General features: G+C 44.9%; 1 protein-coding gene across 1 annotated transcript; it reads right to left on the bottom strand.

Annotated features, from left to right (window-relative positions):
* On the bottom strand, positions 1-19,281 carry SPTY2D1 (SPT2 chromatin protein domain containing 1). The gene is made up of 6 exons (XM_086472270.1): positions 19,222-19,281; positions 8,696-8,810; positions 5,592-7,217; positions 4,616-4,772; positions 3,870-3,947; positions 1-3,158 (listed from the first exon to the last, which is right to left on the bottom strand). The coding sequence occupies exons 1-6, from the start codon at positions 19,279-19,281 to the stop codon at positions 3,062-3,064; spliced, it is 2,133 nt and encodes a 710-aa protein (XP_086328396.1). The 3' UTR covers positions 1-3,061.
* Positions 19,282-24,131: the final 4,850 nt, after the last annotated feature.

The following is a 24,131-nucleotide window of genomic DNA, read 5'->3' as shown; positions in this document are numbered from 1 at the left end:
TACTTCTTGAAAGATTTTTATTTTAAAGCACAGCACAGAGTTGCACACTAAGGCTTCCTGTGATATGCAAAACCCTGGCCTCCAAAAGACATTGCTGTAAAGTGAAACACAGCTCAAGTGTAAATACAAGATATTTTCCAAAAGTAGTCATCAATAGAAAGTGCCCTTCGTTTGATTTAGCGTTAGCAGTAAAGAAGTAGCTACTGTCATTGTGCAATCAAAGCCAGACCTGGAAGGGTTTTATGAAAAGTATGTCATTTCACACTATCAAGGTTAAAGATACAGAGTCTGAGATAGCAGAAACCGACCAACCTTTTTATACTCCTACATTCATTGGTTTTTTGACACAATTTAGTAAAAAAGGCACATTGTCAAACAGTGAATTAAAAAATCTAAAAACCAAACCAGAATTTCATTAAATACAATTAAATCATTAGCTTCATGTCAGATCCTCATAAACCAATATAAGCATTCTTCCAGTTTCTCTTAAGCTCCAATTCCAATGCACTTTGGACACAAGTACTGAGGTGCTCTCCTCAGATTAACACTATCCATCTGGCAAACAGTAAACGTGGTTTTGGATACAAGGTCAGGAATTAAACTGAGTTCTTTCCCGGCCGATTTACAAATGCAAACGCATTAAAACCCCAACGTTTGTACAAAATTTGAAAACGGTTCACATCCCACACCAATTATGAGAAAGTACTTCTTGACTGTAAAGTTACAAATGTGTCCTTGAATAAATTTTCATATGAAACAGACTTCACTGTGTGAAGAAACAGTTATACAGTGTCTTAGGGAGGCTAGCAGAGTACATTCCAGTCACCATCTAAAAGACAAATGACAAAGTGCTTTACAGATTGAGAAATTTAACTGATCTTGCATGGTTAAATAATCAGAACGTGGTGAAATAATCAGGTTTTATTTAACCTATATTTATGTGAAATGCGGATTTAATTCCCAACTGAACCAATTGTGAATTAATTTATTTCTTTTGCTTCATAAGGGACTTTTTTTCCCAACCAGGCAGGAAGTTGCTCATGGCTGATAGAGCTGTCTGGGTTGATGGACCTAGAGCCTTTCTCCAGCTAAAAAGAATTAAAAAGTAAGAAAACCCGGTAACTCGATCATGGTCCCAGTGTTCATTGTCTTGAATGGATAATTCTAGGACAAACAACAGAAAACCTTAGATGGTCCCCACGAAGCAGAGTGAACACCACAGACTTCTAGACAAGCAGTGAGGTTACGCTATCCTGCATGGTCTCAAGTGCACACACTGAGAAACAGGTTTTGTTCGTTAAGCTATGAAGTCAGAAATACACAGGAGCAACAACGGCATCTTCACCTGGGCTCCCTGTCAGCTAATACTGAATTGGTTTACAGAATCTATCCCAATAGCTTCTCATGTCAGTGTTTTACTGAGGCAGTGAAATGCTACACCATTAACAGAAAACATCTTCAAAAGGCAAATCTGTTTTTTCTTACATTAAGAGTCAGATGTTTAAACTCCAGCAGCTTCCAAGTGTTCCTTACAGGCTGCTACCTGAACTGCTTCCTAGAAGCAGCACTGTTAGTAACAGCCCCCTGATAGGAAAGGTTCCTTTTGCTGTTTTTCTACAAGGTAGTTCTTCCTTTTTATTCTTTCACTTCCCGCCCTACCCCCCAACAAACACCCAAAGCCCTTTTTGTACTTTTCCAAGTACCTCTAGCATTAACACATAACAGCCTCAGCCGCTGAAGCCAGAGGTACTATCAATGGAGTCCTGGAGCTTGAGGCAAAGCTGAGTAGTGATACTGGTGAGCTTTAAAGGTCAACCTGGGGAAATCAAAGTAGATGACACCCCAGATTTGCGCTTCAGACGTTCAGTACAACTCCTGTAGACTCACATGAGCCCTGTGCTGACTGTAAACAAATTCAGTTACTGAAAGAAACAGTCTTTAAGTGCATAGTTAGAAATAATGTGCAAATACGGGCATCAAGGTTAAGTAACTGAGCTAACTCTCCTGCTATATGTAACATTTTAGATTTTTGGTTTGATGAAATTAATCACAAGTATTAACTAGTTAACACAAAGTCGTTAATATTGAAGAGCTGCAAATACGTTCTAATGAAACTTAATTCTGATGTGCTTTTTGAATAGTAAACCTAATTAGATAAATGACTGCTTCACATTTTAAATCATTTCACACATCGGACGTTTAATGCAAGAAAAAACATGTGCACCATACACAATTTGTAAAAGCAGCAGAAGCTGTTAAACAAATGTGAAGATTTACAGGGCAGGAAAAGAATTCCCAAGCATATGCTTGAGCCCAAAAGCACAAGTTACATACAAACACCAGAAATTCCTGTTTTCAGGGTGTGTATTTATCATACTGAATTGGTTTGGCATTGGAATTCCAGACACAGCAAAAGCCAACGTAATCTTTTGGCCATGTCTGACTGTACCGTTTGCAAACGACATGCACTTTTCTGTTTAGAAAGAGAGAGGTTCAAATTCCTTTTATGGGTCCTCAAATCAGACAATATGCAGCACTTTATTGCTTTGAACATCTGTGGCAACGGCTGAATTTACACCCAAGCTGCTTCTGTACAGAAGATGACTTTTCAATACTTTGAGGCTCAAGTTGGGAGACAGAGTAGGGTATAAAGCAATTTCTCTAAGTCTCAAGAAATATCAGGGAACAAGAATGCTATTCCTTTCTTTCAAGTGAATGCAAAATTGGTTTACTGGTATATGGGCCCACACAGTTCCGAGTCAGTGCATAGCTAGTCAATATTTCTGCTGGCATCTTGAACCGGTTTAATCAATGGAAATATCTATTCATTTTATTCCACTTAATATGCATTAGTGCATTAATTTCTTCATAAAAGCCAACCCTGGCAAGTATTAAAAATAAATATCTTATTTAGGTCAAACTAAAGCCTTGCTTTTCAGTACTTTAATCCCTTTAAATATTCTTTTGCCCTCTAACAAGCAAATGGAAACTGAAGTAGAATTAGAGATGTATGGAGGCAGAGGGTAGCAGAAACATGAATGAAGTCAACACCGGTAGTCAGCTAACGTGTCCTCAGCTTCTTGGACTGTCTCTTGCGTTTTAATTCTTCTTCTTCCCGTCTCAATTCTTCCAAGTCCTCCTGAACACCCAGTCTCAAGCTGCCAAATAAGATGAAACTTTACACGCTGCTACTCGAGAAACAGGAAACGTTACTTCTACCCCTCCCCCAAGAAAAGCAATCCTAAAATTATTACAGCTGATTCTGCAAAAATTTTAGGTCAGTTCCACAATCAAATTTTCTTTAATTATAGCGCAAATACAGCTTAAAGAAAATAAACTGAGATTTTATCATTAGATTAGAATCAAATCTTTTGAGTGGAAAAATATTTAAAACTTGTTAAAAAAATCAAGATTGTGAAAAAAATTATTTTAATACAGAAGTATTAAAAAAAGTATTTTTTTCCCAAAAAGCAGCTGCTGAAACACATCCATCAATTCTTGCCAACGTAGCTCTTCCATACAAGTCATAGCAGAACTGACTTTCATCAACTTCTGGGAGCCACCTAAACCTTTTACATTGGCAAGGGAGAGAATGGGTATTTTTGAAAAAATTTTTGGGCATAAGTTGGTTTTTGTTTGGGTCTTTTTAAAGCAAAGTTTGTGATGCATGAAAATGAATATATGAGATTTATTTACTGTACTGGCTGGCTGAGCTTCACCTTCACCTAGGCTTTCTTACCTCAGTTTCACCTTTACCTTACGGCTTATTCATCTCTGCTAGAAAAAGCTGCAAACATCCACTCTCACTTAGCCCCATGACTCTGTCAGTAACCAAACTTCCCACTTTTGGAGTTTAAATCCATGCATACCTCCTAGCTTCTTCTTTCTGTTGTTCTCTCCAGCTGCTCTCCATATAACGTAAGGCATAATCACTTTCATCTTTGTATCTGGAAATTAAATACTTGTTTTCAGCACACTAAAAAAACCATGATAATGTACGGCTGAGTTATGAATTCACGTCCCTTCTTAGAAAGAACAATTACCTTGCCACACACAGGTTTTAATGTTTTGAAAGAATCCAAGTTATTAGCCTTTAAAATGCTTGCTTGCTTATACCTCATTGTCAGACATGAGAAAAGAATTTAAAGAAGGAAAATAAAAGCCTTAATTTTCCAGTAGTTCCCAGTCACACCAAGTCAGACCCTCCCGCAGCACAGCTAACACTACTGCATTCAGCAGTTCGTATCCAGGCAGCTGCGTTCGATGAATTCGGAAATACTGCAGGCTGCTACAGAAAGCACGTTGACATCCAGTAACAGGGAAGGGCTGCCGTGAATTATACAGGGGGGACGTGGAAGATGCTGTGCTGTTTTCCAACTATGTCCTATTGAATCCAGTTTTATTGCTCCCTGGAACAGCATAGCAAGCAGTGTGAAAATTCAAGGTTCCTTCCACACAGAAGCAGCTCTAATGCTTGTTAAATTTCTGCAATGCAAAACCATTTTTGGATACTAGCACTTCCCTATTTCTAAAATACCTTTATTTGTTGAGCTATATTAATTTCTGTTGTTTTGTTGCTTGTTCTGCAATATCTTAAAACTGACATTTTTCTTACCTTTTCCGGTCATAGCCAAATATTTCCCGAATATGTTTTGATATTTCTTCTTGGGGTTCCCCTTCATCTTCAATGAAGTCATCCATTTCAGAGTCATATTCATCATCGTCATCATCATCTATTTGTCTCTTGTAACTAACAGGTGGTCTTCCAAAACCTAAATGATAGAAGAGTGAAAAAAATCATTAATTAATAGCATTAATAAAACATTGATTCAACAGTACTTCTCCTTGCTATACCTTGGGCACAGCCATTTTACAGCTCTGGGCTTTGAGGTGGAAAACTTCTGCCTCAAGTTAACCAGCAATTCGCAGAAACTCAGTGAAAGGAAATACTTCCTCTAAGTTGTGCTACTGAAGATTACATATCAGTATCACCAACTGCATCCTGAGGAAACTACCAGACAGAAGTCTAGGTTCTTGTTCAGGGTTTTCTAGGCACTTCCTTGCTAGAGTTCATGCCGCCTGTTCCTGTTCAGAAATAAATTTTTAGAACTGCTTGCGTACTGATGAGGTCAATTTGCCAAAACACTTAAGTATCAGTCACAGGTTTGCTGTGCGGTTTTAATTTTCATGGACCACTTTAAGCATCTGTTATTTAAGACACTATGAAATTTTAAAGATTAAGCATAATTAAGCAATGCAGGAAGTGAATCCTTCAATTCTCTTCCTTCTAACACCATTCGTATACGAACACGCATCACAGGCTGCTTAGTTTTCCTTCATGTAATGCTTCACACCCCAGGCCTGTATTTCAAGGAACATGAGCACAGGTAAAAATAAATAACAAGTTGCAAAGCAGAAGAAAGCATTCTACTGTTAAATGCACTCTTTAAAAGGCAAATATGGTATTTTGTCCAAGTCTTCCTAATTGCATCTATCATTGTCAAAGACCCTCAGTGACCTCAACTCAGACATATAAAAAATACAAACCAAATAACTAAGTGAAAAAAATTATTTGCTCTAGAACTGTATACCTTGTGGATGAAACACAGGTCTATGCCCTTGAAAAGATCTCATTCCATTTATCTGTCCATTGCTAGGTCTCGTGACTAGGTTTTTAGAAGAAATCGTTTCTGACACCACAGTACACTTGGGTTTTACAGCTGCGCCCAAGCCGCTGCCTGGTCGCCCAGGACCTGCGCTTGGGCCGCTGCCGGGCCTTCCTGGTCCCGTGCCCAAGCTGCTGCCTGGCCGCTTGGCTCCTGGGCTTGCGCTGACTCCTGGCCTTCCGGGTCCTGTGCCCAAGCCGCTGCCTGGTCGCCCGGGTCCAGTGCTGGGGCTGACTCCTGGCCTTCCGGGTCCTGTGGCCGTGCTGCCACCTGGTCGCCCAGGTCCCGCATTTGTGCTGCCGCCTGGCCTTCCCGGCCCAGTGCCCGTGCTGCCGCCTGGTCGCCCAGGTCCTGTGCTCCCGCTGCCAGCCGGCCTTCCAGGTCCCACGCCTGAGCCACCGCCCAGTCGCCCAGGTCCTGGTCTGGAGCCGCTGCCTGGCCTCCCAGGTCCTGTGGCCGAGCCACTGGCCAGTCGCCCAGGCCCTGGGCTTAAACTACTTCCAGGCCTTCCAGGTCCCACGCCAGCACTGCTGCTTGATCGCCCATGTCCTGCACTAGAACCGCCCCCTGGATGTCCAGGTCCTCCTTTTCCTAAGCTGCTGCCTGACCGTTTCGCGCTGGCGTGGATCCCGTGCTGAAGGGCTGCAGCATTTCCCGGTTTCGTATGGGCAGGCTTTTTCAGGCTGGATTCTTTAGCAGATGGTAGCCTCTGAGCCCCATTGGCTGCTGGTTTTGAGGGTGGCACATGAGAGCTTGAGCCAGACTTCCCAATCCCATTGACCAGTAATTTACTGTGACTGCTACCAGTAGAGCTTTTTAAGGAGCCATTTTGTGAGGTTTTTTCCATTTGATCAAACCTGGAGGAAGATGATGACCGTGGGTGTTTTTCAGTCAATGCTGGTGCTTTGGATTTCTTATCAGTACCACTCACAGAAGACAGACTGCCTTTTGGTGTGGAATGTTTATCAACTGAGCTTTTGTTGGGTTTTGCATTTACAGATTCTTTCTGAGAAGTCACTTTTTTTGAAGAACTGGATATCCCTATATTCTTAATCTCCTTCTCACTTTTCTTATGCATTTCTGCTCTTTTTTTTTTGCGTCCCAAATACTCCCTCTCTCTCAATTCTTCTGCTGTTCTGGGTCTCTCTTCTACCTTTTTCACTGCTTTTATTTCCACTGGTTCATATTGTTTCTTTTCAGCAAGCCTTAAGAGCTCTGCAAAGTTCAGAGGTGCTGGTGCACTTTTGGGAGGCGCCTTTGGTTTCACTGCAACTTTGGATGGTTTCTCTTCATATTCCTCTTGCTCATGCTCAGACTCAGTCTGACTGTATTCAAGTTGCTCAGTTTCATCTTCTGCTGCGTGCTCAGCCCCTGGGGCCTGAGCGACATTCTCACAAGTCCTCCTCTTTTTAGGCTTCTCTTCAACAGGAATGCCATTATAGCCATAAAAATTGTCCTTTGTTCGTGAGGCCATAGCTCTTGCCTTTCTGTCATGTTTCAGTTCAATACGTCTGGCCAAGAGTTCTTCTTTCTTTCTTCTTTCTTCCAGTGCTGTAAAAGAAAACCAGGAGAAAACTATGCAAAAGCACTACTTTTTTTTTCAATTTCTTCCAAACTGATAAACCATTTAGGACAGTAATTTACGGATATCTGGCTAACAGCTATTCAAAACAGACCAGCAAGCAATCAGAGGTCTGCCAACAGGGCAAGCTAACCCACCTGAATCAGCTGCTCCAAAGGTGAACAATTAAGTCAGTTGCTGCTATTGCAAAACCCACTAAGGTGATTCAACAGAAGCAGCTCTCCCGACAGCTATGCAAACTGGGGAGAATTATTGCGTGAGCAGGTACAGGACTTGCAGGATCTCTGGGTAAAAGAAGGAGTTCTGAGTCTGAGCAAGAGACTTTTGAGACTGGACAGAGTTTAGCACCAGATGTTTAAGGGAAGGTGAGGAAAGGGAAGGAATCAAAGAGTATTGGGGGAGGCAGTAAAAACTGGAAAACAGGCTGAGTGTGTGTGTAGAGGGGTGTAGGGGAGCAACAGAAGCAGTCAGCCACAGATAACCAAGCTGCTAGTAGTTACATTTGTAGGTAGAGCCCTGTGCCCTATCTCCACAGTCTGTCCAATATTCTTACTGCCTGTTTTTAGCCATTTTCTGCATAAATGTGCTCCATCTTGAGCCTGTGTGCGATATGCTGACAAAATTCAAGCTGAACTAGCTGGTGAACAGGATGAAAGGTCTGAACGCCAGATACAGGAGAGACCAAGTGAGTGGGGGCCAAATACCAGAAAGCTTTGGAAAACAGCATAAATTCCTAGAAAATGGATACTCATGCTTTGGGTGCCTGTAAAGGTACCATCCCCTGCCTATGTTATTCTATTGCCAAGGGCCATGGCGGTACCCAGAGAACGTCCGTGCATGCCTATGTGGAATTCATGCTCCGTCTTGCTTCTGGCTGGACCTGGCAGCAGGGATAAGGAGCAGGCTCATGACTGGCCCAGGAGAGGAGGAACACCCTGCGCCATCCAGTCCATCAGGTTTCATTACCTTTAACAAAGCATTAACATCAGAAGCAATGCAGTATGAGTTTATTCTATAGACTAGTCAAAGGAAATAAAATACAGTGGAAATAACTGTGGCTCAAACAAAGCCTCTGCCATACAAATTCAAAATTCAGACTGTATTGATACATGAGATTAAGACACAACAACAGGAACTCTTACCATTTCCCCCCCATAGATAAAGCTTTCCAAAGTTAAATTACCGAAACTCCAGATGTTTTCTCGCAATCTCTCTCCACCTTAACTACTTCTCGACCTCCAACACTAAATGCTAGAGTAGCTGATTAATATTTAACTCCATGCAAACATCCCTAGTCCTTACTTAGTCCTGGCCTTCCCTCAGCATGAGTTATGTGCATAAATTCCAGAAACAGATGTGTAGCTGTATTTGCAGGAGCTTTGAATAAGGTGTCAAAGTCTCAAAGAGTTCATGAAAATCTCCCATAGGAAATATTTTGGACTGTTACCTTTTTTTCTTTTTTCTTCTTCTTGCCGCCTAAGAAACGCTTGCACGGCTGCAGACTCTACACCCTTGACTTTTGGAACCTTTTTGGGAGGACCAACAGCCAAACTGTACCTTTTCTGCAAAGAACAAATAAATATGTCAGAAAAGTTCAGAAATGTCAAAACGTTAAAGTTTTTAAAACTGAGTAGTTGCGTAACAGTCGTGTACTTGACTTTAAGCATCGAGATGGCACAGAATTAACAACGAATTCCCACTGAAGCTGAGAGTTGTGACAGATACACTTGACTCCAAGCCGTACTTTCATTCAGGCTGACTGAGGAGCAACATGCCTCACATTCTTGGGGTGACCTTGCGGGTGAGAAAGCCCCTGGCTCACGTACAAGGGAGTGAAGGTGTCTTGAAAAATATTTTGAAAGGCGGTTTTGAAACTCAAAAGTGCAAAATAACCAACGTACAGAACGAGATACCAGAGCTAAAATGAAGACAGCTCTCTTGTCTATACTATTGACTAGCAGCCAACTACTTCACCCTATAAACATTATCATCAGGATGGGTCCAGGCTGTCCTCTCCCTGAACTGCAGGTGGACTGCATGCCAGGTGAGCCTCCCCTTGAGCAGGGATGCCTCTCAAGGTCAGAGATTCCTTACCTGAGACTAAGAGATCCTGCCTTACCCAAGGCGGAGAGATCCCTCACCCACAATAGATCCTTGGTAAGTGACTGATAGCATGCTGAATTAATATTATGAAACATTACTAATCCAAGTAGCTACTCAATATTACTATAAACATCCTATGGATAATTCCATTAGACGTAAACCGTTGACCAAGTCCCAGACTAAGGTGGGATCCAGCCACACCTAGGCTCCAAAAGGAGTTTTGAAACGCAAAGGGTCCACTCTGAACCTCATAACAGGAGGGTCCTCCTTACTCTCCATTCTCTGTGTGAAGGTCAATTTTCCTTTGTATGTTTCTTCTATGCAGTAATTAATAAGGTGACCCTTGCCATCAAACTTATTGAACCTTGTCAAACCACTGCTAAAACTTTCTTAAATTCCATGGAACTTATTGAACTCCATCGAATTATTATATATTGCTGCTTCTCTCTTTTGAGTGAGATGCATTCCGCTCACCCGTGACAAGAGGGCACTCAGCTTTCTGGAGGAATGAACAGGAAACCAGAAGACAGGTAGGGAAACCAAGAGAAACGAGTAAAATGCACTAGACTGAGAAGAAATGCAACAGCTGCATCAGTAATGGAATAAAAACATTTCAGTTAAGCCTTAGTCTTCAACCAAGCAGGAAACAAAAGCAGACTACAGCCCAAGCTGCCAGAATCTGCTAAATTCCAGACTGAGTGTTTACAGGTCCATTAAGGCTTTCAGCTGCTTTGCGGACACTCATTTCAGTTTCAGGTTTTCTTATTCAGTGAAAAGAAATAAATTGACTCAAAAAATGTAATTACTGCAGAAGCTGGAACTGACTTCACCAGCATAATTAGCAGGTTGATCTAAACCCAGGGATACTGATTTTAGTTCCTGCTGCAGTGATCTTAAACAGAAGCCTATCGTACATCAAGAAGTTAGTGATTCGCGTATCAGCTGACCTGAACAGGCGCAGGCCTGCACTCCACTTACCACTGGAGAGCACTGGATAAACTCAGCAGACTCATTGTGACAGAATACGCTGCCCTCACTTGGCACCCGGCAAGAACACCACTTGCACGTGGTGTAATCTGCCTGGAGAAGACCTTATTGCAGCATTTCCATACTTAAACAGGACTTACAAGAAAGGTGGGGACAGACTTTTTAGTAGAGCCTGTAGCGGCAGGTAACAGTTTTCAACCAGAAGAGGGTCGATTCAGACTAGAGAAGGATGAAACGTTTTACAATGGGGTGGTGAAACACTGGCACAGGCTGCCCAGAGAGGTGGTAGATGCCCCACCCCTGGAAACGTTCGAGGCCAGATTGGACGGGGCTCGGAGCAACCCGATTTAGCCGAAGATGCCGCTGCTCACTGCAGGGGGGTTGGACTAGATGGCCTTTCAAGGTCCCTTCCAGCCCAAACCATTCTGTGGTTCTATATCTCATTATATCTTGAAGTAAAGCAGCACGTTTTCATGTAACATCCTTTTGCTTAGCAGTGGGAATGCTAAATAGAGCTGTTCACTTCCAAGAACATCCTACAAAAACTTGAAAGGCTACAGTGCCGGCGATCCTCACCGCAGACAGATTTGCACAGCTTGCCATGCCTAGATGTCTGTCCAGTGCTGTACAGCTCAGGGTTCCAGCAGCTGGACAGATGTCAAGTTATCTATGCCACCCCCTTTTTAACCTTCTCCCATTACATCCAATAAATGCTATTTTAATCAGTATCTTAAGCATCTGAGTTCCTTTCTTCCTGGGATAACAAACACTTTTGTTGGTGTGCTACACCTGTTCAGACATTACCTTTACAAATGAAACAGTTATCAGATTAGAGTGATAAAATGGAAAGGAACAAAGACTTTTTTGATCTTCTTCCCGCAGACAGACTAGAGAAGATAAGCAAAGCAATGAGAAGGATAGAGACACTTGCAAAGATAAACACAATAGAGGCCAGATAAACCCAGAAGCAGAGGGAAAGCAGAAGAATACATTTAGAAAACAAAACAAAACAACCAGCTGTATTTGAAGTTTGAGGATTTCGGTTGCAGGCCAATAGATTATAACCTAAACAAAGAACTTCCACATGGAAAGTTAGGATCCTCACCAAATGAAAAAGCTGTGAAATATGGTCCCAAATAAAAGCAATATCACTGATAAAGCCACACGAGTCAGTATTCCCACAAGTGTCTTCCTATCCTGATGTAGCCTCAAGAAACTTAACTACAAAATTAAAATATGTAAACATACCTACATTCAAATGTTTTAGAAGTAATCATCAGGCAAGCTAGCAGCATAACTCCCTACAGATTTCAGTATCACCCAATGAAAGCCTTTGTTCTAACTTCTAATTCACTGAAACAGCACACAAATAGATTCTTGCATTACTTTAGTTACTAACATGCAAACTTGCACATTATCTTGTATATGCAGGCACTAAGCAGAAAGGTTCAGAGACTCATTTCTAAAATGCAGCCAAAACTGGCTCCAAGAAGAGCAGCTACAATAACAGCTATTTGTAGTCACCTTCAGTAATTTCTGAAATTACCAAACCAAAATTGTACCTCACAGTGTAAAACCCGACATGTTGCCTCACCACAGTGAAGACCTACTACAGGTGAGCTCATTCACCAAGATTCACCTCTGCGCAAGAGTTTACCGCAGTCTGAGAACTGACTTTGTAAATCCTTATCATTTGGGAAGCTTCAACTCTGAACAATTTTTGGTACTTACAACTGAAATAATTGGAATTGAACATCGTAGCTAGGGCTATTTAAAGGATAAGACAGCTGGAGCCGGGCCCCTCTCTTCTGGGAAGCTGAGATCCTTCCCTCCCTGACTTGTGTTGTTTACACCAAAAGTATTCCAAGACCACACCATTCAGGAAACCTGAACCACAACGCAGTACTGCCTCTCAATTTTTGCTCAAACGTAGCTGATGACTCAGTGGCCCAGATTAATCTGGCATGCTCGATCTAAATCCGACTAGAGAGAGGCAAAGCAATCTACACGTTATCAATGAAAATCCTTTCAGAAAGAGGGTGAAGCAAACTAGTAGCTTAGAACCAATTGGAGGTACTCTGTATATACTCGCCTTAGTACAGTGTCTGTGTAAGTTACCTTAAAGTTAAACAGGTCACGTTCTGCCATTGGTAACCTGAGATTGTTGACGAAGGGTCACAATCACGACAAACTTATCTACACAGTGCAGAGCAGCAGACACTTCTTTATTGCAGCACTGGGAAGCACGGGGGATGGCTCCTCCTGACGTGCTTCAGAGTTACATCAAAAACTCAGCATTTTTACATCCTTTTTCTGGAAAGTCATGATCTTTAACATGTTTTAACATAAGCATGCATGTTACGCCCACTATTAATTTTGACATTTACAATGATTGGTCCACCCTATTATATAACTTTAATATTCCTAGTCTAATATAATCATTGGTTATTTTCCTGATCAAAATCCCTGATATACAAATCAGGATGGGGAGGATGTGAGTCTTCACAGCAACATTCCTTGTTTCTATGGTTTCAACACATAAGATAATTAGCTAAGAATGTACAATTTTACCCCTCGCACCTGTCTCCCTGCCTCCCCGTTCTGTGTTCTGCACAATTTCACAACCCGTAGCAGCTCTAGCTTTGGCCATCTTCGTAAGGCCTGCATCTGCTGTCTCTGAGCATCAGTGAGGTTTTATGTATTTCTTACCATAATGTAAATTAATTGAACCAGAAAATAATTATATATAAGATGTTAGTTGTTCATTAAAAGCAATTAATTATCAATGAAAAGTAATTAGCTATTCAAAATTCAGACCCGATTATAACATATGGCAAAGCCTGGTTTAATTACTCAATTTCAACACAGTTTTTAAAAACAGACAAAACAGTATTTTCAAAACAGGGGATACAGTTGGACTTGATCTTAATGGTCTCTTCCAACCTAAATGATTCTGTGATTCTGAAAGAGTTTTAGGCCTCAGGAGCACCTCTGAAAACTGATAAACAGCAGGGACAAATGTAGATTGATCTACCCTATTAGAAAGCCTTATAAAGAATTAAAGTGATGGGGAAGCAGTTTTCAAGCTTTGTTTTGCTGCACTATGACCAACAGTCCTATCCAGGAGCAGGTTTGTAAAGCAGCTTGACAGACTTGCTGTTTTCTCACTGCCACTAATGTGGCAAATTGTGCAAAGTTCAAGATTTAAAAGTCCTCCTATCAGTAGCATTTCTTGATACTGACTAACAGCTGAAAACACAGCTGAATGATTCGTAAGCGAATACCCATCTTCTGTACTGTGAATCACTGCTATTGTCAATAAAAGTTTTGTTCAGCTTCATTTAGGAATAGCATAAAGTAACCTGCTTAAGTTTAGTCTTTTTAAAAGCACTGGACTACGCACATGTTCCACAACCACTGACAAACTGTTTTACTTACAGTGCAAAGGAACATGCATCAGATTCTAGGTAAACCAGACAAAATGGGCCAGGGCATGTCACTATATCATCCAGGCAGCAGCTGCACTATTCTGGCTTTTTATAGCTATTGACAAGTTGGTTAAATCATCGGAGAAACAGAAATGTTTAGCCTTTAGGAGAGAGCAGGTCAAGCTGTTCCCAGAACACCGCACTACTCCAGTTGTAAACACTGATTATCTCCCCAGATAGAGCCCAGTGACAGCTCTAACTGAATAGTGCCGAGATACACAACGCAGGCCCTGCTTTACCCAAAGGAAAAAGCAAAGGCTGTAGAAGTGCCTTTCTTCAACTGTGTACCCTCAAGAAATAAGAAGTCTTTTCCTACCAGTGAGCAGTATTTCCCATTTTTTACCTTAATCTCTGCAAATCTTGCCATAACTACCTACCCAATAACTGGCTCTCCCTGAATCTGACCAGTGGTACTTGAGGAGTATGGCAGAAAGTCTATTACAGTGCAAAACCTTATTTGTTTTCCACTTCCAGCCAGAATAAGCTGTTTCAGTGGGCTATCCAGTATATGAAGTTACATGACTGAAAGAAGCCAATTTTGCTCTGAAAAGTACACCTCAAAACAAAAAGATGAATTACAAAAAGATTTGTATTCATATGGTAAATAAAAACCCCACCAGGCTGTATGCACCTATACATTCACACATTCAAACGGACTTGTGAGAGAGATGTACCTCCGATACAGTTTATACACACACACACACGAGACATCCATCCCTTAAATGCAGAGTGCCAGTCGCTAGTAGCCAGCCTTGGCCAGCACGCAAGCTCCCGGGCACAAGTTTAACTGTGTAACCTGCAATCAAGGTTTTGCTCTTTAAATCACTGACTTTAAAACATGGCACAAGATCCTGATACAGTCGCAGCTGTTTTGATGTCAGCATTCAAGTGCCAAACCTTGGCCTGTAAAACAGCTTTATAAAGTTATTGTATGGTTCGTGGCACCCACGTGAAGCCCCAAAATGTCTAGACCAAACACTAGACCCAGCCATAACCAACAGAAGCAGTATCGCCTTTAACAACGGTCAGCATTTACACGGGTAGCAGTGCAAGATAGGAGTCATCGATTCTGCCAAAGCCCAACCTCAAGCAGAGCACTGTGCAACCAACCACTCCTGCTATGGGCTTGCACACACGGTGTACAGACAGTTCCACTTGTGCTGTCCGGGATGGGCAACGAGCAGAGGTTCTCACGGGGTGGGGTTGTTTCGTTAGCAAGTTGTGACTCCCGTACGACTGTTACACCACCTCTCCTGGTCTTCCTTACCACTCATCAAGACACGCAGCCTTCTCCAATGGGAGGTCCCCGTTTCCCCCTAAATATTCTCCAGGGGATAACTTTCTGGCAACATCACCAATGGTTCACTCACCCGGTTAAGCCCCACATACATCCTTGCTTGTGTCACTCCTCTCGCAATGCCCTAACCCTAGTTCCTCAGAAGACAGCCTCCCAAACTGTAAGTGGTCATTTGTGTAACTGCCCAGGGGCCCCCGCTGCCATCCCGTGCCGGTACTTCCAAGGCCTCTGCCACAGTCTTATCACTGTCCACTCTGCAGGCTCCATGCTGGGGTTACCAGCAGCTCACTCTGCGGTCAGGCTGGCTTAGAACATGTGCCCATGATGCCTCCTCAGCTAGTGTTATCAATATCTAGCCGTGACAAAGTAAACGGTAGTTACCATAGTTACCAAGCATGCTTAAATTTGTTTGATTCTCTTCAGGTTTTAACAACCCCTACCAAGAGAAAGGCTTTACTGATAGGGGTATTTTAACCATCACCTCATACTGTTCTCATCTCCCAAACCCAATTTAACAGGGTCATAGATTTTACTCCTAAAAATGCAAAAATAATTTTTTTAAGATTTTGCAACTGCCATCACAACGCCCAAGCTGAACCATTAGATGGAATTTCTTCCATTAAATGTGGCTTCACACAGTAAAAAAAAAATTAAGAAGTACACTTCATGCTTTCCTTTCTGTAGTGCTATTGCAGTCCCCCTTTTCATCTGCTTATGCAGAAAGAGAGACCAGGATTAGGAAAAGCTGGAAGTTTTACACATTTTAGTGTTCGCAAGTGCCTGGAACTTAGCTATCAAGTTCAGTCAAGTGGAGAGTAAAAGCCCTCCTCTCCCCTTGCCAACGTTCTGCACCACGTACCTCGCGGCACCCCTCGCGTGGGCGGCAGTTCTAGGCCCGCCGTGAGACCAGCTTCCGCCAGGCAGCACCCGCGTGTGCCCCAGTCGAGCGGGAGGCTGGTTCCACGGCAGCAAGCTGTCCGCCACAGCCACGCGCCGGGTCTCCCTCGCAGGGCTGCTCCTGCCTGTGGGCAAACGTCCAAGAGTTTGCAGAGGACAGTGTCATGGGCAGGCTCCGCACCACACAGCGTCCTCCAACAAACTCCGGGATTTTGCTACTGTTTTACTCCACAAACACTTCCTTTCTGGTAGCTGTGTGGACCTGTCAACTTTGCTGGAGGCTATTTGATTCGCACTCCCCAGGTATCCGTCCGACTCAAAGCGAGGCTTCGGCAAGTGCTGACGTGGATGACAAGCTGTTTCAGTTTTGGGTCACCTCTTTGTGGTTACACGCTACTCTGTATCAGATTTTTTGCAAGTTCTGTACACCGAAGATTCAGCCACAGTTAAATATGAGATCATGTCTAATAAATTAGTAACGACAATAGAAATGAGGTGAAATAAAAGAATAACTTGGTTCCAACTACGCTCAGTGTTTTTCAAAAACCTGCAGTGCAATTTCACACTTCCAAGAGTATCTTCCATCCAGACATCTCACGGTGCTTCACCGCATCCACGTAAAACTTGCGGTGTAATGGAGTTTTACCAATTGTACCAAAAAGAGAAGAGTGGTACAAAGTATTTAAATCTTACATTTTGAAATCAACATTAAATCTCACAACTGGTACCGTGTCTAATCAAAGCAAGGTCACACTGGAAATGTAGTGCACTGCTTGTATGAGCACAGCACAGCACTGAACCCCCCAGGGAACATTCAGTGAGGAAAAACTGGGGCTCTTTTCAGCAGCTACTGAGGAGATTACTGGCAACACATGAACAGCTTATGCACTAGTTCATATACGTACTGTTTTATTTAGAAACAAAACCTGATGCAACTAATAGGGCATTGAAAGGCTGATTTCAGCAACGTTCCTTCTGAATCTGGATTTCCACGGGGAGATGAACAAGCAGTTCCGTTTTTACAGGGACATGATGCAATATCTGTTTTATGCAGGTCCCTCTTACAATACAAGACCAGATTATTTCTTAAAAAGAGTTTTTCTATCGTTTCAACTTTTGAGATATGCACACTAACTCATGCATGTTGCTATTTTTCATTGCAGTAGGTGTGGAACACTTAAGTTTAGTGCTCTATAAAGTTTATTTCAACCTTCTCAAAGGGAAATTCAGGGATGTGCTAATTAATGTAGGAACTAACATTTCGGGAAACCTGTTAACTTTACATACTGGTAAATTTTGTAATGATATGGTATTTTTAACACAAATACTTAAGACTAATTATATTCTTCTTATATGAACATATTTTACGTACTAGCTTTAATCTAGTGGAGTTAGTTTGATGCCCATTGATCAGACCTCCACAGGCCCTCTTTTGGAGCCTAACAGCTGCAGATAACCCCAAGCAGTGCCAAGTGCAGCCCCACTTTTGCTCAGAGACTAAGGACAACTTTAGTTAAAAGCCGCACCACCAATGTGCCAGAACAGCAGGAAACCAAACTGCCTCAGCTATGGACTGAATTGCACTCTCACTCCACGAGTTCATCAGGGAGGCAAATCCTATTCCTGCCTTTTCTAAAGAGAGTAACAACACCTTCACCCATTGCACAAGGAGCAGGATTGCCCCCCTCCACCATCACATCTGCAACAGAGAACAGAGCAGATATTTCATCAATTCACCATCATGGTTTATACCTATTTGTGACAAAAAATAGCAATACATCACATTAAAGCTGCATGAGAAAACTAAGAAGGTAAAAAGAAGTTTTAAACGTCTATAGCAAGAACTGCAACCCCCCAATGACAATTTAGCAGAACACCTTAAGAGTCATAAAACAGGCATTTATATATCTTAAAGTATTTATATATTTGAGATTTTCACATTCGTGTTACAAACCATATTTCTATCCAGAGTCAGTCAAACTAAATTAGGCTAAATACTAAAAACGACATTTCATAAGATTTTTAAAACATGACGGAATCTGACCAATTATGTGTACCTACCGTATGGTTGGTCTGTATTATCACAACATTAGCGAACATTACCAAAGTTTTCCTAAGGATACAGAGAGACTGAGATACTCCCAATTCTCGAGTGTCTCCATTTCATCATCAGCAGAACTTAGGAGCACACTTTTTTGGGTTTTCCTATAGTTTGTCCTAAAAACAACGACCCCTCTCATTTACACTGGTTCAAGCAAGCTAATCATAGAAACATAGAACTCTGGCACTCAGTTAAAAAACAGACAGGAGAAGTGTTTCCCTAGCTGGTGGCTACCAAAAAGAAAATATTTTTTGTCCAAATAAGCACACATGACTTACAATTTGGGTCCTGCCAAAGGAATGAAACCCAGTGTACTAACCACAGGCCCTTCCTACTGCCAGACTTCATTCAGCCAACTAAGTGGGTTATTTCACACTGAATCAACACAAAACGGATAGCTTGAGTTAGAACACCAACTGCTGAAGTGCAGACTTGGAATAATACTCCTAACAAACCAAATGCCTGTCACCAGCCAGCCCCACACCGTTGTTGCAGGCTATTCCTTAGCAATGGATACACAAGTATTGGAAAAGGCAGCACATTCATCCAAAACTTGTCATTCTTTGTCTCCGAGCCGCATTTGAGACGTGGCAGACTTCTGTTTTCAGAGCAAACAAAAGGACTTATCCGACTTTTAACCACTGTCACTGCCTTCTCCCGCACCACCGGTTTTGCTCTCGGCATTTTCGGCGACCCGAAGGCGCAAGCCCGGCTGCCCCGTCCCAGCTCCAAGCGTGCCGGGACCTGTTGACAGGAGGCCTGCTCCCCACCCCGCACACAGCCGCTTCTCCGGCCCCCCAGAGCGGCGAGGCGCAGGGCTCGGCCCGGCGGGGCAGGCTCCGCCAGTGGCGGGCAGGCCCGCAAAGCGGCTTCCTCGGGCGGGCTCCCCGGCGGGGAGCGAGGCCCAAGCAAGACAATCGACGCCCCGGGAGGGGAGCGCGGGGCCCCCGTACGGCCCGACGCAGCCCCGAGCCGCCGGGAACCGACCCTCGGGGGCCGCTGGAGTTCGGGCAGCCGGTGGCGCCGCCGCCCCAACGGCTGTAATAGTCACCGTGCCTCGGCCTCACGCTTCGCCCCGGCCCCCCCCCCCCCGAGCTCACCGGCACCGAGTTCAGCCCCTGCTGCTCCGAGGCCATCACGAGAATGTTGCGGAAATCCATGGCTGGCCCGGGGAGGGGTGCGGCGGCAGCCGCCCTGCTCCCCCCGCTCCCCTCCGCGCCCGGCAGAGGCGACGCCGCCCGCCCCGCCCGCCCCGCCGCGCCGCTCGGCCCCGCGCCGCCCGCTTCCGGCCGCCGCCGCCTACCCTTTATATCACCTCGCCGCGCGCCGGCGTCACACCGCCCGCGCGTCACTTCCTCTGTGACGAGCGCCTCGCCTCGGGAAGCGCGTCCGTCAGGGCAGGCGGGGGCGGGGCGGGGCGGCGCGCGGCTCGGCCCGTGCCTCGGCCCGTAGCGGCGGCGCCTCCTCCGCGGGAGCCCCGGCGCAGCGGCGGGGCCCGGGGCCGCGGCGGGGGCGGCCTGATAAGGGCAGGGCCGCGGGGCCGCCCCGCCCCTTCCCCTCCGCGCACCCCGGCGTCACCCGGAGAAGCCCCTCCTGCGGCCCCCGGCCTCCACACCGGGACGTGCCACGAGTCGGCCCAGGCCGCTGCTTCCGCCGGGCAGGGGGGTTGGCAGCGGCTCTTGCTGCCCGGGCGGCGGTGAGGTGCTGGGCTTGGCAGGGGAAAGGCTGGCTGGGGCGAGGGCCCGGTGCTCCGGGGCGCTCCCCGACACCTGCCCCCGTCCCTCTCGCGTTCCCGGCGAGGCCAGCTCCGGCCGGCGGCCCAGCTGCCGAGGGGACGGCGGCCGAGCAGAGCCCCCGAGCCGAGGAGGGGCATGCACCGAGCTCCGCAGCCATCTTCCTCGGGTCGCTGAGGCTCCAAAACCAGCGCTTGGCTTCTAGGGATGGCGCAGTTGTGGCAGCCGCCGCTCCTGGCCGCATGAATACCGCCTGATGAACAGGGCTCCCAGCAGCCATGCTGGCCTTCGGAGCGGCCGAACAAAACGCTCTCTGTGTGTTCAAATATTCTCCCAAGTCCCTGACAACCCAGAGAATTGTTCAAGAACACCACCTGAGGAAGACTCTTCCCTTGCATCAGTTGTCAGCTCTTTTCCTATCACTGTTATCCGAGATCCGACAAAGATTCCTCTACTCCACAGTGCTTCTCAGAAGCCTGGGCACTGAAAGGAAGCTTTCTTCCCCTCCATTTTATCCTTCTTTAACATTGCTATTACTTGATCACTCTTCATGTTCAGTTCCTCCAGGTTCCTGCCTTTCCCAGCCTCCCTTTGCCTTTTTGCTGCCCTTGCTTTATTTTTTCCCTATCTGAATTTCCTTTCTGGGTGTAGCTGTAAGTGAGGTTGCAGCCTGGTGTAAAGACGCCTCGTGCGGCCCTAATGGAGGGGAGGAACAGGACAATTCATGTGGGTGAGGCACTGCGCCAGCTGGCTGGCAGGGCTGTTGTGGTTCCCGAACCACGGGAGATCTGAGGTGGTTTCTGTGGTGCTCGCTCTGGTACCTCTGGGTGTGATCGCTCTGTGCAGGGTAGGCGCTCCTCAGCGCCCGCTGCTTTCTCTTGGCTGCAGCCCTCATTTAACCCCCTGTCCTGTAAGAACTTAATCTTTCTCTCTCTTCCCCTTGTAACTCTCATCTCCTTAAGACACTGCACTGACTTTTTACTTCCGACTCAGACCTAGATCACCTCTTCTGGTTTCCGCCCTCTTTATATTATTACTTTCTTCAAATTTGCAGTAAGTATTACGTATTTTTTTAATTTTAAGATTTCTAGTCAGTATCTCTTCACAGGCAGTGAGTGGTTAACAATCTTTCTCTCATTTTTGGCACTCTTACGGCCTGTGGTACTGTCAAGAAGGACAGGATGCCATTTTCTGGCAGCCTTATCTGCCACCCCATCGCTGCTGTGGCGCTTCTTTCATCAGAATTTCCCTGCTCCGGCTTGAATTTCTTGTATCTCCACTGCGCCCTTCCTTGGGAGGCCTCTCAGTATGACTCACATTCCTGCATCACAACAACAGTATTGACACAGCGATGATCGTTGCTCTTCGCTCTCAGGTTCCTTACTTCGGCCCCTGTTGGAGCTGCAGGAGCCCCCCCGCTAAACGCAGTCCTTACTGTGCTGACCGCGGGCCGGACGGCGGGTGGAGAAAATCTCGCCGTGCATCTAAAAGCGGAGTTAGGGCCGGGCCAGGCGCGGCAGGCGTCGGTCGCACGGCACTTTCTGGACGGCACAGCGATACCACACAGCAGAGGGGGGTTACCTCGGTGTGAAGGTACGCTGCAGCTTGTCACAGGGCGAGTGGCCCGCGGCGCTGAGCTGTGTCCGGAGGCCCAGGCTGCGCCCCTGGCACGGGACCCCAGGTCTAGCGCGTTACGCACCAGCGCAATGCCTCTCTTCGCCTGGCAGAGGGGCAAAACCAAAGGGGAAGCTCTGCGCCGGGCGCGCCTGCAGCTCTGTATCTCCAATCACTTCTCAAACTGTGTTCGCTCGTCATAATCTTGCACACGTTTGCAGTGCGATGAACTGCCCAGACTCCAGACTGGGCTTGCCAGGCTGCCCAAGTACAGCTAGTCTGGCAGCAACAAGAGAAGAAACAACGTTTGTGCTTTGAAGCCAAAATGGTTTTTCTGTTAAATAAAAACCAAGATAGAAAATGTTTCTTCCTCTTTTTGTAACTCTCTGATCTGATTCTGTGCATGTTCAGTCTCAAACTCGCTTTGAAAGAATTGTAGAAGTCAGTGAATTTAAACCTACATCTTCCAGAAAACCAAAACAACTCCTCTCAAATCTCCTAAGAACTTGTAATTTCTGCCTCTGAAAAAGATTAGATTGATTCATTCTTTGTGGATACCTTTTTAAGCAATAACTTGGTTAATTTTTTTTTTTAATATATAAATATCTTCACATTAGGAAATTACTTGGGACTAGAGCTGTTTAGAAAAAAAGACTCAGAAAATAGAAGACAATATTCCACCGGAAAGTGTATTCGTTACAAGTTTTTAATCAGCTGTACTCAACAACAGTTTCTGCCCCAGCCATGCACACTTCAGGCATGTGACTAATCCCATTAATTCTAAGTGAAGTGTGTTTAAAGGATTAGAGTCTTAATTACAGGCCAGCTGCAGAGGTCAAATATCAAAGGCTGTTCAGAGCCTGAGTTTTAGCATTTTCTCAATGAGTAATATTTGTGAGTTTTCCTTTCCCCTTTTCATCCAGCATCCTTTCTGCAGTAAGTTAAATGGGTGCTCCAATATGCTCTTTATTAAGTGAACTGAATCATCCTAATGTCCGACAGACAGGTCTCCAGATCGTCAGCCGTTTAGACATTAGCAGGGCTGGCAGTATGTGCTCAAAAGCAGCCTAGGAGCTGGAAAACACAGGTTTGAACAAATCAAGCTTGCATAGCGTGGTGCCAGCCTGCTTTATAGCTGCTTCTGTACCGAATTATCAACCACTAAGATTTTTTTCCTAGGGAGATATTAAACAGAACTGGAAAGCAAGAGTCTCGGGATGATAATTAGCTGGTACTGACAATGTATAATTTAAGTGTCTAACTTACATGTCTAAATTATGACCTTTGGCTCCCAACAGGAATATCAGAAAAACAGGGATGGGAATTGTCTCCTTCCTCCCACCCAAAAAGCAGCATCAATTATATTTAGGTAATTTCTGACAGACACTTGTCCAATCTGCGGCTGAAAACCCAAACCCCAAGGCTGGCATACCCCCAGTAATCTCTCTTGCTGGTTTTTTGTCTGTACCATGAGAAAGCAGTTTCTAACGTCTAACCCAGCTCTCTGTTGCCCACTGAGCCGTTGCAGCAGACGAGACGAGTTTCCTGCCCTCTCCCTTAGAAATACAGCGCACACATTTCGGGCCTCCCTTGTGGCTGCGTGCTCTCCCCCCCTGCCCCTGGAACCTGACCTTTATCTCCCATAACCCTGCTCAAGTGATAACCACCAGTGGTGATCATAATGGATGTGTCTGGTCGTGTGGGCTCGGGGGAGACAGCTAACGACACAATAGCCAAGGGCTAATTTGAGCAATGTGCCCACCTATCCACAGTGCTGGTCATGTCCAACTCAAGTCAGATTTAGAAACTACCATCTGTAGTGGGTCTGTGAATACAAGTCAGTTATCTTAGTCCGTAAATAGTGGACAGCCCAGGGCCTGTAGAGCTCTCCTGCATGGCAGCAGGCTGCAGGCCAGGATGTCCCCTTAAGTAGGGACACCTCTCAAGGTTACTCCTTGAAGCTGAGAGACTCCTTGCCGCAACAGATTCTCCGTGGTTAACAGCTTGCCAAATGCTGAAATCCTAACTGAGTGATACAAAGGGTTGATTGTGCATGTATAATCCATCAGACAAAAACTGCTGACCAAGTCTGTGACTAAGTCTGGATCTGGCTGCACCTAAACTCCCCTCTGAGAAGTTTAGGACACTAGGGGGTCCTTCCTCATGACTCAACAAGAGTTTTGTCTGACTCTGTCCTCTACGCAGTAAATAATCAAGAGTACCTTGCCATTGAATCTTGTTAAACCACTGTCGCATTTGCTACCAAACTTTGTCAAATTGCTGTTTTATATCAATAAACATACTTCTACTTCCCTCTTACGAATGAAGTGCGTCACTCCATCCAAGACACCCCTACTGGGTCTCCCCTTTGTCTAGGAAAAAGCACTCCAATTCCTCCAATGTTTCCTCATAAAACCTCTCATTCTCTGTTCTAGCCAAAGCAGAACACAATATCCAACTGAAGGTTCACTAGCCCCAAGCGTAGCAAAAGAACAGCTTTATTTGCCTGGCAAACAATATTCCTTTTTACATAGCCCCCAGTTCCTTGCTCCCAGCTATTTGCCTTTTTCGTCGTGCCACGGCTGACTCCTGTTTGGTTTGTGATCCGTGCTAACCACCAAGTCTGTTTATACAGCGATGCTATCAGACCAGTAGTTCCACAG

Source organism: Leptosomus discolor, chromosome 12 (genome assembly GCF_034619465.1).
Source record: "Leptosomus discolor isolate bLepDis1 chromosome 12, bLepDis1.hap2, whole genome shotgun sequence".
In the NCBI taxonomy this organism is placed as follows: domain Eukaryota; kingdom Metazoa; phylum Chordata; class Aves; order Leptosomiformes; family Leptosomidae; genus Leptosomus; species Leptosomus discolor.
Note: the sequence above shows the minus strand (reverse complement) of the source record. Positions and strands in the feature narration are given on the sequence as shown.